Genomic DNA, 13,548 nt, shown 5'->3' with positions numbered 1-13,548 from the left:
CCAGACTCATATATGGATCTACTAGGTCAGACTTACCTATATACCTACATTTTACTAGACCAGACTTACCTATATACCTACATTTCACTAGACCAGACTTACCTATATACCTACTAGACCTGACTTACCTAAAGACCTACTAAATCAGACTTACCTATAGACCTACAAGACCAGACTTACCTATAGACTAACTAGACCGGACTTACATATATACCTACGAGACCAGACTTACCTATATACTTACTAGACCAGACTCACATATGGATCTACTAGGTCAGACTTACCTATATACCTACATTTTACTAGACCAGACTTACCTCTACACCAACTAGACCAGACTTACCTATAGACCAACTAGACCGGACTTACATATATACCTACTAGACCAGACTCATCTATTGACCTACTAGACCAGACTTACCTATATACCTACTAGACCAGACTCATATATGGATCTACTAGGTCAGACTTACCTATATACCTACATTTTACTTGACCAGACTTACCTATACACCTACAAGACTAGAATTACCTATAGACCTACTGGACCAGTCTAAACTATAGACCTACTAGACCAGACTCACATATGAACTTACTAGACCAGACTCACCAATATACCTACTAGATCTGACTCACCTATATACCTACTAGACCTGACTTACCTATAGACCTACTAGACAAGATTGTCATATAGATCTACTAGACCAGACTCACTTATAGACCTACTAGACCAGACTTACCTATATACCTACTAGACAAGACTTACCTATAGACCTACTAGACCAGACTCACATATGAACTTACTAGACCAGACTTACCTATAGACCTACTAGACCAGACTCACCCATATACCTACTAGACCAGACTCACCAATATACCTACTAGACCAGACTCACCAATATACCTACTAGATCTGACTCACCTATATACCTACTAGACCTGACTTACCTATAGACCTAATAGACAAGATTGTCATATAGATCTACTAGACCAGACTCACTTATAGACCTACTAGACCAGACTCACATATGGATCTACTAGGTCAGACTTACCTATAAACCTTCATTTTACTAGACCAGAATTACCTACAGTATATACATGTACCTACTAGACCAGACTTACCTATACACCTACTAGACCATACTTACCTATAGACCAACTAGACCAGACTTACATATATACCTACTAGACCAGACTCACATTTGGATCTACTAGGTCAGACTAACCTATATACCTACATTTTACTTGACCAGACTTACCTATACACCTACTAGACCATACTTACCTATAGACCTACTAAATCAGACTTACCTATAGACCTACTAGATCAGATTTACCTATAGACACAATAGACCAGACTCACATATAGACCTGCAAAACCAGACTTACCTATATACATACTAGACCAGACTTACCTATACACTTACTAGACCAGACTCACATATGCATCTACTCGATCAGACAAACCTAAATACCTACATTTTACTAGACCAGACTTACCTATATACCTACTAGACCTGACTTACCTATAGACCTACAAGACCAGACTTACCTATATACCTACTAGACCAGACTCACATATGGATCTACTAGGTCAGACTTACCTATATACCTACATTTTACAAGACCAGACTTACCTATACACCTACTAGATCAGACTCACCTATAGACCTACTAGACCAGACTCACATATAGACCTACTAGACAAGACTCACATATGGACCTACTAGACCAGACTTACCTATATACCTACTAGACCAGACTCACATATGGACTTACTAGACCAGACTAACCTATATACCTACTAGACGAGACTCACCTATAGACCAACTAGATCAGACTTACCTATAGACCTTCTAGACCAGACTTACCTATAGACCTACTAGACCAGACTTACATATAGACCTACTAGACCAGACTCACCCATAGACCTACTAGACCAGACTCACCTATATACCTACTAGACCTGAGTCACATATATACCTACTAGACCTGACTTACCTATAGACCTAATAGACCAGACTGTCATATAGATCTACTAGACCAGACTCACTTATAGACCTACTAGACCAGACTTACCTATATACCTACCAGACAAGACTTACCTATAGACCTATTAGACCAGACTTACCTATATACCTACTAGACCAGACTTATATATGGACCTACTAGACCAGACTTACCTATATACTTACTAGACCAGACTTACACTTAGACCTACTAGACCAGACTCACATATACGCCTACTAGACCAGACTTACATATAGACCATACTAGACCAGACTCACCTATAGACCTACTAGACCAGACTTACATATAGACCTACTAGAACAGACTCACCTATGGACCTACTAAATTATAAATACTTTTACATGTCTGACATTAAGTTTATAAAGAAAATGAGAAGATCAAAAGGGGGTCTTTATTGTAGCCAGCGCCTACACAAAGGCATTTACAAATGTAACTTGTCTATAAAAGACATTACGGACTTAGGTTTAATTTAGATACACATACATTTGGCTAAGAATTTGATTGATACCTGGCAATGATATTTTCATAATCTAACCTAGCCCGAGTTTCTTCTGGCGCTGACACCAGACTTAGACATGTATCTGTCAAAATGTCTAAGACTAGTGTCAGGGCTATAGGAAAACTCGCGCTACATCAAACCCGAATATGTACATCACACAATCTTGGTTTGGCCATTAGCTCAAGCAATGGGAATAGTATGTTCTCATGTGATTTTAATGTTAGGATTGGAACTTTAACAGACTTTGTCAAGTCACCTCACTGACGACGTATACCAGATTTAAACCGGAATGCCCAAGGGGAAGCTACTCCTGGAAACGTGTGGACTCTGTTGTAAATTGTACTTATTTTGACGCCAATGAAGGCCACAGTTGTTTAGATTACATTATCATATGTGACCGCTATCAAATTCCATATTCAAAATTATAACTGGTAAATATTTTCTTGCTTTGTAAAGTTCACAAAAGCCTGCGACTCTGAGTGGAGTGGGGAGGCCTCTTTGTCAAGCTATGTGAGTCATAGCTTGCCAAACGGTCCTGTCGGTCTTGAGATTGTGTAATATGTAAAACTTTTGATACATACATGTACATAGTTGTTTTGTTTTTGTGTGTGTGTGAGGGGGTGGGGGTCCGTTTTCGGAACATCCAGGATCACATGGAAACGGAAGCTACGGCCAGACACCGCCGAAAAGAAATAGTAGTTAAGTAAAAAAGAAAAGAGAGAAAAAAAATATTGGAGTTGTTACAATAGGGGCAGCAGATACCTTCGTGTTTATGCAGAAGAAACAGGGTGAAAACCCCACGTTGATGACACATTAGTCACCTTTTACGACATGCAATGGGAAAGTTACCTGAACCGACGAAGGTTCGCATTACACAGATGTTATACAGTGTAGTACATAGTTATGTGTTATGTACAGTGTAACCTATTTAATGTCTATCACATTGCATCGTTGGTATACAGTAAACGTGGTAGAGGTATGATTAGATAACCTCAATCATCGTTACACACCAGTAACATTTAACACACGTTTAGTTTGTCATTCTGGAGATGGCTAAGTTGACCCACGGTATCAAATAGCTGGGATTTTTAGAACAGTTTACCTGTAATAAACAGTACGGAAGCAGGAAGAAAAGGGAAATTCCCCTACCTTACCCTGTTTGTAACTTATTTATAGAATTTACATAATGGGATTTTTGATAAAACCAGAAAAGGAAGTGGCTCTGAGCCTGATTTACCGTATACACCTATACATCAATTAAGTCCCACGGTCAGCAACCATCACGTACGCTATGTTGATGTGAAGACGTGTGGAGAGTTACGCTGTCCCTAACGTACACGTGAGAGCTGTATCAGGTAAGTGTGTTTACATTTCTCGGGTATCATCTAACATTGACGACCCCATGGTTTAGTGTATAAGGCTTAGTAACACTAAATATTGCTTGATGTGCGATCCGCGTGCTGTACCCCTGTACGGCTGTATGATTTGTGTCGTACAGCATATCCTCCCAGTCGTACCACTGTACAGCCGTATGACCTGTGTCATATCGAATATCCCCCCAGTCGTACCCCTGTACGGCCGTATGACCTGTGTCGTACCAAATATCCCCCCATTCGTACCCCTGTACGGCCGTATGACTTGTGTCGTACCGAATATCCCCCCAGTCGTACCCCTGTACGGCCGTATACCCTGTGTCGTACCGAATACCCCCCCATTCGTACCCCTGTAAGGCCGTATGACTTGTGTCGTACCGAATATCCACACATTCGTACCCCTGTACAGCCGTATGACCTGTGTCGTACCGAATAACCCCCCAGTCGTACCCCTGTACGGCCGTGTGACATGTGTCGTACCAAATATCCCCCCATTCGTACCCCTGTACGGCCGTGTGACCTGTGTCGTACCGAATATCCCTAAAGTCGTACCCCTGTACGGCCGTATAACCTGTGTCGTACCGGATATCCACTCAGTCGTACCCCTGGACGACCGTATGACTTGTGTCGTACCGAATACCACCCATTCGTACCCATGTACGGCCGTATGACTTGTGTCATACCGAATATCCGCCCAGTCGTACCCCTGTACGACCGTATGACCTGTGTCGTACCGAATACCCCCCATTCGTACCCATGTACGGCCGTATGACTTGTGTCGTACCGAATATCCCCACATTCGTACCCCTGTACGGCCGTGTGACATGTGTCGTACCAAATATCCCCCCATTCGTACCTCTGTACGGCCGTATGACCTGTGTCGTACCGAATATCCCCCCATTCGTACCCCTGTACGGCCGTATGACCTGTGTCGTACCGAATATCCACTCAGTCGTACCCCTGTACGACCGTATGACTTGTGTCGTACCGAATATCCCCCCATTCGTACCCCTGTACGGCCGTATGACCTGTGTCGTACCGAATATCCACTCAGTCGTACCCCTGTACGACCGTATGACTTGTGTCGTACCGAATATCCCCCCATTCGTACCCCTGTACGGCCGTATGACCTGTGTCGTACCGAATATCCACTCAGTCGTACCCCTGTACGACCGTATGACTTGTGTCGTACCGAATATCCCCCCATTCGTACCCCTGTACGGCCGTATGACCTGTGTCGTACCGAATATCCACTCAGTCGTACCCCTGTACGACCGTATGACTTGTGTCGTACCGAATATCCCCCCATTCGTACATGTACCCCTGTACGGCCGTATGACCTGTGTCGTACCGAATATCCCCCCAGTCGTACCCCTGTACGGCCGTATAACCTGTGTCGTACCGAATATCTCCCAATTCATACCTCTGTACGGCCGTATGACTTGTGTCGTACCAAATATCCACTCAGTCGTACCCCTGTACGGCCGCATGACTTGTGTCGTACCGGATATCCACTCAGTCGTACCCCTGTACGGCCGTAGGACCTGTGTCGTACCGAATATCCCCAAAGTCGTCCCCCTGTACGGCCGTATGACCTGTGTCGTACCGAGTATCCCCAAAGTCGTACCCCTGTACGGCCGTATGCCCTGTGTCGTACCGAATACCCCCCATTCGTACCCATGTACGGCCGTATGACTTGTGTCGTACCGAATATCCCCCCATTCGTACCCCTGTACGGCCGTATGACTTGTGTCGTACCGAATATCCCCCCAGTCGTACCCCTGTACGGCCGTATAACCTGTGTCGTACCGGATATCCACTCAGTCGTACCCCTGTACGTGCGTATGTCCTGTATCGTATATCCACTCAGTCGTACCCCTTTACGGCCGTATGACTTGTGTCGTACCGAATATCCATTCAGTCGGACCCCTGTACGGCCGTATGACCTGTGTCGTAACGAATATCCACTCAGTCGTACCCCTGTACGACCGTATGACTTGTGTCGTACCGAATAACCCCCCATTCGTACATGTACCCCTGTACGGCCGTATGACCTGTGTCGTACCGAATATCCCCCCATTCATACCCCTGTACGGCCGTATGACCTGTGTCGTACCGAATATCCACTCAGTCGTACCCATGTACGGCCGTATGACCTGTGTCGTACCGAATATCCACTCAGTCGTACCCCTGTACGGCCGTATGACTTGTGTCGTCACAGGCCTTTATATATAGCTAGAGGAAGACACGTCATGGGCCTTTATATACAGCTAGAGGAAGACACGTCACGGGCCTTTATATATAGCTAGAGGAAGACACGAATATCCCCCCAGTCGTACCCCTGTACGGCCGTATGACCTGTGTCGTACCGAATATCCACTCAGTCGTACCCATGTATGGCCGTATGACCTGTGTCGTACCGAATATCCCCTCAGTCGTACCCCTGTACGGCCGTATGACTTGTGTCGTCACAGGTCTTTATATATAGCTAGAGGAAGACACCTCACGGGCCTTTATATACAGCTAGGGGAAGACACGTCACGGGCCTTTATATACAGCTAGAGGAAGAAACGTCACGGGCCTTTATATACAGCCAGAGGAAGACACATAACGGGCCTTTGTATACAGCTAGAGGAATACCCCTCACGGGCCTTTATATACAGCTAGAGGAAGACACCTCACGGGCCTTTGTATACAGCTAGAGGAATACACCTCACGGGCCTTTATATACAGCTAGAGGAAGACACGTCACGGGCCTTTATATACAGCCAGAGGAAGACACATCACGGGCCTTTGTATACAGCTAGAGGAAGACACCTCACGGGTCTTTTTATATAGATAGAGGAAGACACGTCACGGGCCTTTATATAAAGACAGAGGAAGACACCTCACAGGCCTTTATATATAGATAGAGGAAGACACGTCACGGGCCTTTATATACAGATAGAGGAAGACACCTCACGGGCCTTTATATATAGATAGAGGAAGACACGTCACGGGCCTTTATATACAGATAGAGGAAGACACCTCACGGGCCTTTATATATAGATAGAGGAAGACACGTCACAGGCCTTTATATAAAGACAGAGGAAGACACCTCACAGGCCTTTATATATAGATAGAGGAAGACACGTCATGGGCCTTTATATACACATAGGGGAAGACACGTCACGGGCCTTTATATACAGCTAGAGGAAGACACGTCACGGGTTTGAAACTAGAAGATTATCTATATCTTCTTTATGATTCTGTGTGTTTACACGGAGTTCATTTTCATTCTTAAGGCACACAAACATCCCATACCAAACATTACGTACTGTTTTAATGGAATATTCAAACGCCTACAATGATCCAAGATATGACAAGATACAATACATATCCAGCACACACACAGGCATACACACATAGGGAGATATTAGCCAGGTGGTATAGGACTGGTAGTTAGCGCCTGATAAGGCAAGTCCTGCGAATTCCTCAATATTGTATTGATTCATATATATGCTAATTGTATTGACTGTATAAAATTGTATATCTATGTACTGTAAAGCGCTTTAGAGTGGCTTATGTTAGCTAGACAGGGAGCTATATCAAATGCTGTACATTTATTTATTTAAGATTATATTATTAATGGGATATGATTCCTTTGAAATTGCATAACCCTTTTCAAGGAAGGGAAGTACATTTATTTTTCATATAAAAAGACCATTCAAAGTAAGATTTATTTCCTTAAAGTATGTTGGAAATAGAATCAGCCAATTGATTTACATTCTCGTTCGTCTTCCTGTCAGTGACTATGTAGGTCTACAGAAGCAGTGTATTTGTTCAACATGCAATTATTTTCTTCATTATTCAAAAGAAAATTCTACGAAAACACGTACATTTTTTAAAGGCGAGTTCCTATAAATCTTACAATAGAAAGCCGGTGACCAATGAAAAGATATGCAGATTTGACCCAGTTCCAGCAAAAATATGTTACCTCTTTAATATGCCGCGCCGGAGGGCAGATTGACGATACTATTGAGTTGAAGATTAAACACGGGACCCTTCACAGATTTGTATGATAATTAAAACAGACATCATTAACACTCTCCTCAACAATTGGGATTGAACGCTTTTTTTTTGCATTGTAATTTTGAAATTGATAAAATAAGATGGGATGACCAAGACAATGGCCTGTAGGTATACAGAGTTGATTACGTTCTCTTCTTTGGTTTAGTAATATCTTAGTTTTGGGTGGCATTTTAACCACATTCATTTTCGGATTCACTTTTTTGAATTGACCACCTGGAACGGACCATTTCTATTCTACTTATGTCTACAGTCTAATATTACTTTCTCACAATTATACCAGGATTTAATATACTTATGAAGGGTGTCGTCAATGAAGAATAACACGCGTATCCTATCTGATGGCTGATCGTATTCTCCTTCTACCGGTTTGTTAATGCTATATGGGTAAATCTTTCTTCTGCTCATATTTTGTCCTAGTTTCATCGATTTTGAGTTCTAATCAAAGTCTCGTTTTTTGTTTTTTCCCATCTTGTCTTACATCACTACTTAACAAGATCTTTCTGATGGTCAAACATTTCTTCCGACTGGTTCCATCATCCAATACATGTTATCCTTGCAATCTAATTAAAACCAGATATCTCATTACACTACGTTACGTAGTGTAACGAGAGATCTGATTTTAATTAAATTGGTTTTCCTTGGAGACAACAAAAACATACATATTTTACTCCACAAAGATGTTTAGAGATGTTCGATCACGTGACGATGATATAACATCACGTGCATATTAATCACATTCATCGTCATTTATATTTTTTTAAACATCAACACAGTAACATACTTAACAGTAGTTTTATGTATCAGTATTTTACGTATTGGATATGTATTTGCTTTAAAAGACAAACATCCTCAATTAACATTATATCAGCGGTTCTGTCTGTCATTGGCTCCCTGCAGGTAGGGCGTATGAATTGTACCTGCTGCCCCCATTGCATGATCGTAAGAGGCGACTTAATTTGGGATTTTACATTTTCTCTTCTTTCTAAACAACTTTCTTCTTCCTTGAAAATGCCTTGCTTTTGGCCTTTAGTTGAGTGTCCACCCCTGTGAGGAAGGCTTTGGGTTCTGTCCCCTGGCCGAGACATACCAGAGTCTAGATATGTAAATATGGTAGTTTCTACTCCTGCTTAACACTCAGCAATTTAGGAGTGGGACCACTGGTTCGCCCGTTGTTAATATAATGTGACCGGATGGGATGTCTTGCTGGGTGTCTTCGGCAGTATGTTTCAGTGAGATCGCACTATAAAGTCGGCATCCGTTCCGCGCTATCACAAGGAGACAGACACGAACATATCGCAGCTTCCCAAAATACATACACATACATGTATACTACACATATGCATCTTGCTCACAGGGGAGGCCGTCCTTCAATAAGCATAGCTGTTGATAGAACGTTAAACATTAATAAACCAAACCAAACTAAACCAATCATTTCCTTGGGTAATGTATACCGATTTTGTCCACACCTAGTGCGTGTTTGTAATATAAACCTTTATCAAGAGAAAATGCCACCTGGGCTTGATAACATAACAGCCTTGTCAATTGTGTTCCACCTTCTTCTGTTTCATTAAGGTTTCAGACGCTTTCAGCACGCAAGTTATGTAACACGGGGTATGTTTCTCGAATTCATTACCATAAGCCGTGAAATAAAAAAAAAATCTCTCAGTTACTGCGCTTTTAATTTCGAAAAAACAATTCATGCATTTTGAAGAAGGTATATTTACTTGTTAGGAGAAAAACACCTTCAAGTACTCATGGTTTTTGCGGAGTATCTGAAATAAACAATATAATGTTATTATATGGGACTTTCAATTGATAGATTGCATAATCTTTATAAATGTGTCTGTGAAGTGTTCCTTTTCATCCGTGACTCCTTTAAACTTTCATGTCTACTTTCCCACCGTTTTTTGTGTATCAACACGGCACTAGTTTAACTGGAAATATATAATCCGTATTACTTAGGAAAGCCATAATAGGTTTTTATTAGTTGATACACGAATGGCAAAAGTCTTCCTGTTTATTGTGGGCTGTGATGTCTGTAACAGACACCGAAGTTACTAATATGTAAATGGGGCAAGATATGTATTGCCGTACAAAGAGGAAGCTAAAGACATCAGCCAGGTGTGTCGTTTAAAGGTCGTCTTATTTCTACAGGTAGTCTGACGGAGGAGGACGCCGCGGGTATAGCTTCCCTACTAATTACACAGATAAAAGGTGAGAGACAGAAATGAGTGTAGATATACTAATATTTTAAAACTCATAGAAAGTCCCACAGTATCTGTATTTACAAAATCCTTTATTAGCCACTTATATCATCGATAATGGAAAGATACATTAAAAGTTTTGGCATGAGGAAGGGTCATCCAAGTACAGATCACCTACTTGTGTTTAAAGATCACATTAAATATGATTGGTTCTAACTGTGATATTTCCATTAAGAAGGGACATTTAAAGTGTTGATCATTTAAGAAATGAGTAGTGTTTTTATGTACAAAATCTATACTTCCGCATAGTTAGGGATTACCACAACTCTGTCTCATGTTGGTTTTTGGTTTTACTAAACATATTTACTCAAAGAAGAGAAACGAAAGCTGGACAAATGAGGAAACACTAACACGGCGATCAGAAAGAATTATTTTAATGGCCAGTTATCCCCCGATCAAAGTCAACTGGACTGCTTGTCGAGCCTAGTGTACCTACATTGTGTATTTTGTTGCTAAGATACTAGGCTTCGTTAGTGTTTTGTTATGATACCGTATAGTTACTAGGCTTCGTTAGTGTTTTGCTATGATACTATATAGTTACTAGGCTTCGTTAGTGTTTTGCTACGATACTATATAGTTACTAGGCTTCGTTAGTGTTTTGCTTTGATACTATATAGTTGCTAGGTTTCGTTAGTGTTTTGCTACGATACTATATAGTTACTAGGCTTCGTAAGTGTTTTGTTATGATACTATATAGTTACTAGGCTTCGTTAGTGTTTTGCTTTGATACTATATAGTTACTAGGCTTTAGTGTTTTGCTTTGATACTATATAGTTACTATAGTTACTAGGCGTGGTTTGTGTGTTGCTTTGATACTATATAGTTACTATAGCAACTAGGCTTCGTTAGTGTTTTGCTATGATACTACACAGTTACTAGGCTTCGTTAGTGTTTTGCTTTGATATTATATAGTTACTAGGCTTCGTTAGTGTTTTGCTTTGGTACTATATAGTTACTATAGTTACTAGGCTTCGTTTGGTTGTTGCTTTGATACTATATAGTTACTAGGCTTTAGTGTTTTGCTTTGATACTATATAGTTACTATAGTTACTAGGCGTGGTTTGTGTGTTGCTTTGATACTATATAGTTACTAGGCATCGTTAGTGTTTTGCTTTGATACTATAAAGTTACTAGGCTTTGTTAGTGTTTTGCTTTGATACTATATAGTTACTGGGCTTCGTTTGTGTGTTGCTTTGATACTATATAGTTACTATAGCAACTAGGCTTCGTTAGTGTTTTGCTATGATACTACATAGTTACCAGGCTTCGTTAGTGTTTTGCTTTGATACTATAAAGTTACTAGGCTTTGTTAGTGTTTTGCTTTGATACTATATAGTTACTATAGTTACTAGGCTTCGTTTGGTTGTTGCTTTGATACTATATAGTTACTAGGCTTAGTTTGTGTGTTGCTTTGATACTATATAGTTACTAGGCTTCGTTAGTGTTTTGCTATGATACTACATAGTTACTAGGCTTCGTTAGTGTTTTGCTTTGATACTATATAGTTACTATAGCAACTGGGCTTCGTTAGTGTTTTGCAATGATACTATATAGTTTCTATAGTTACTAGGCGTGGTTTGTGTGTTGCTTTTATACTATATAGTTACTATAGGTACTAGGCTTCGTTTGTGTGTTGCTTTGATACTATATAGTTACTATAGCAACTAGGCTTCGTTAGTGTTTTGCTATGATACTAAATAGTTACTAGGCTTCGTTAGTGTTTTGCTATGATACAACATAGTTACTAGGCTTCGTTAGTTTTTGCTTTGATACCATATAGTTACTAGGCTTCGTTAGTTTTTGCTAAGATACTATACAGTTACTAGGCTTCGTTAGTGTTTTGTTATGATACTATATAGTTACTAGGCTTCGTTAGTGTTTTGCTTTGATATTATATAGTGACTTGGCTTCGTTAGTGTTTTGCTACGATACTGTATAGTTACAAGGCTTCGTTAGTGTTTTGCTACGATACTGTATAGTTACTAGGCTTCGTTAGTGTTTTGCTACGATACTATATAGTTACTAGGCTTCGTTAGTGTTTTTCTTTGATATTGTATAGCTACTAGGCTTCGTTAGTGTTTTGCTTTGATACTATATAGTTACTAAGCTTCGTTAGTGTCTCTATGTAAAAGTCAGATATATAAATATCACTGTCCTGTGTAAATATCTATAGTGCTACGAAGGAAGTAAGCTTTTTGTTGCACGATTTCGCCATTTCGTCCACTTACGACTCATCCCTGGTTCTCATAAGTTAAATGTAGTTAGTTAGAATTGGTTGGTTAAGAATGCATTGCTATGTGGGATCCTCATACTGTTAAACGGCTTGACTTCCTGTTACAGAAGCAGCACCATGGCTTCCTCTGTTATCGGCAAGGCTGTCATACATTACGTTGAATCGGATGGATGTTCTTGGGGATCATTTCTACAGAAGAAGCTAAGCGAGGCTCAGTATAGCATACCCACGGAGCTGCACGAGATACGCGCTCCCTGGCGTGAGACTTCCAAATATGACGTCAACCTAGCTCTAGTCAGTCCGGATTTTCTTGTGTTGGATTCCATTGAAAATTTTCAAAGATGCAGTACCGTACATTCATTAGCCATACTACTTGGCACAAGTGAAACTGAATTTCATGAATCTGTGACGAGACATTTTCCCCAGAGCCGACTCCTAAAGTGGGTTTGTTACTGTCCACAACAAACCCGGGACTCGGTCAAGGGTCTCTTGCTGACCATCATAAATATGTATGAGAATCTGCATGGTGGGGATGAAATTGACGATGAAGAAAGTTGTGCGGAAGATCCCCTGTTCGAACTGGTGCCCAAAACAAGCTCTGAGGACAGAGCGTCCATGGAAGGCGAGAATAACGTTGACTATGACACTTTGCCGCCAGCCCGCCAGATAAACGCCCTTCATGACGTCATGAAACTTCCTGGCAGTGAGGTACATCTGTCATGATAAACAAGTAAATAAAGATGATATACTAGTAAATCACAACTAGCAGGTAAACAGAAGTAATTAAACTATGACATGCGATGTTTATGTGGGGAAAATTCCTTGTATCTTTGAAATAGTGACCCAAACTCGCTAGGCTAGATACGTATGTATAGAAGTTTGTATTAAAACTCTAATGACATTTTTGATTGTGTATTTTTTAAGGAAGATGAATACAAAGAGATATTGATTCTGCTAGAGCGGAGAGCTGAATCGGAAGTGATGTTGGCTTTAGATTCAGGAGAAAACATACCAACTGAAGAAATCCACAAGGCCGTGTACAAGGCTAGGATACACAGTGGGTATTTACACAATAAG

The 13,548-nt window shown here is 40.8% G+C and overlaps 1 protein-coding gene across 4 annotated transcripts in view; it reads left to right on the top strand.

Moving 5' to 3' along the window:
- The first annotated feature begins 3,164 nt into the window (after window positions 1-3,164).
- The window catches only part of LOC110459003, a 34,040-nt gene continuing 23,656 nt past the window's right edge, over window positions 3,165-13,548 (top strand). For 2 of the 4 annotated variants that reach the window (XM_021511022.1, XM_021511020.1), the window contains exons 1-4: window positions 3,166-3,885; window positions 10,129-10,188; window positions 12,579-13,179; window positions 13,396-13,528. In XM_021511022.1, coding sequence (XP_021366697.1) covers window positions 12,589-13,179; window positions 13,396-13,528 — 724 coding nt within the window. In that variant the 5' untranslated portion in view covers window positions 3,166-3,885; window positions 10,129-10,188; window positions 12,579-12,588. Of the gene's footprint in view, window positions 3,886-10,128; window positions 10,189-12,578; window positions 13,180-13,395; window positions 13,529-13,548 lie in introns of all 4 variants that reach the window. The other 2 variants (XM_021511023.1, XM_021511021.1) reach the window with 2 other exon arrangements.

Source organism: Mizuhopecten yessoensis, unplaced genomic scaffold (assembly GCF_002113885.1).
Source record: "Mizuhopecten yessoensis strain PY_sf001 unplaced genomic scaffold, ASM211388v2 scaffold9899, whole genome shotgun sequence".
NCBI classification, from domain to species: Eukaryota; Metazoa; Mollusca; class Bivalvia; order Pectinida; family Pectinidae; genus Mizuhopecten; species Mizuhopecten yessoensis.
Note: the sequence above shows the minus strand (reverse complement) of the source record. Positions and strands in the feature narration are given on the sequence as shown.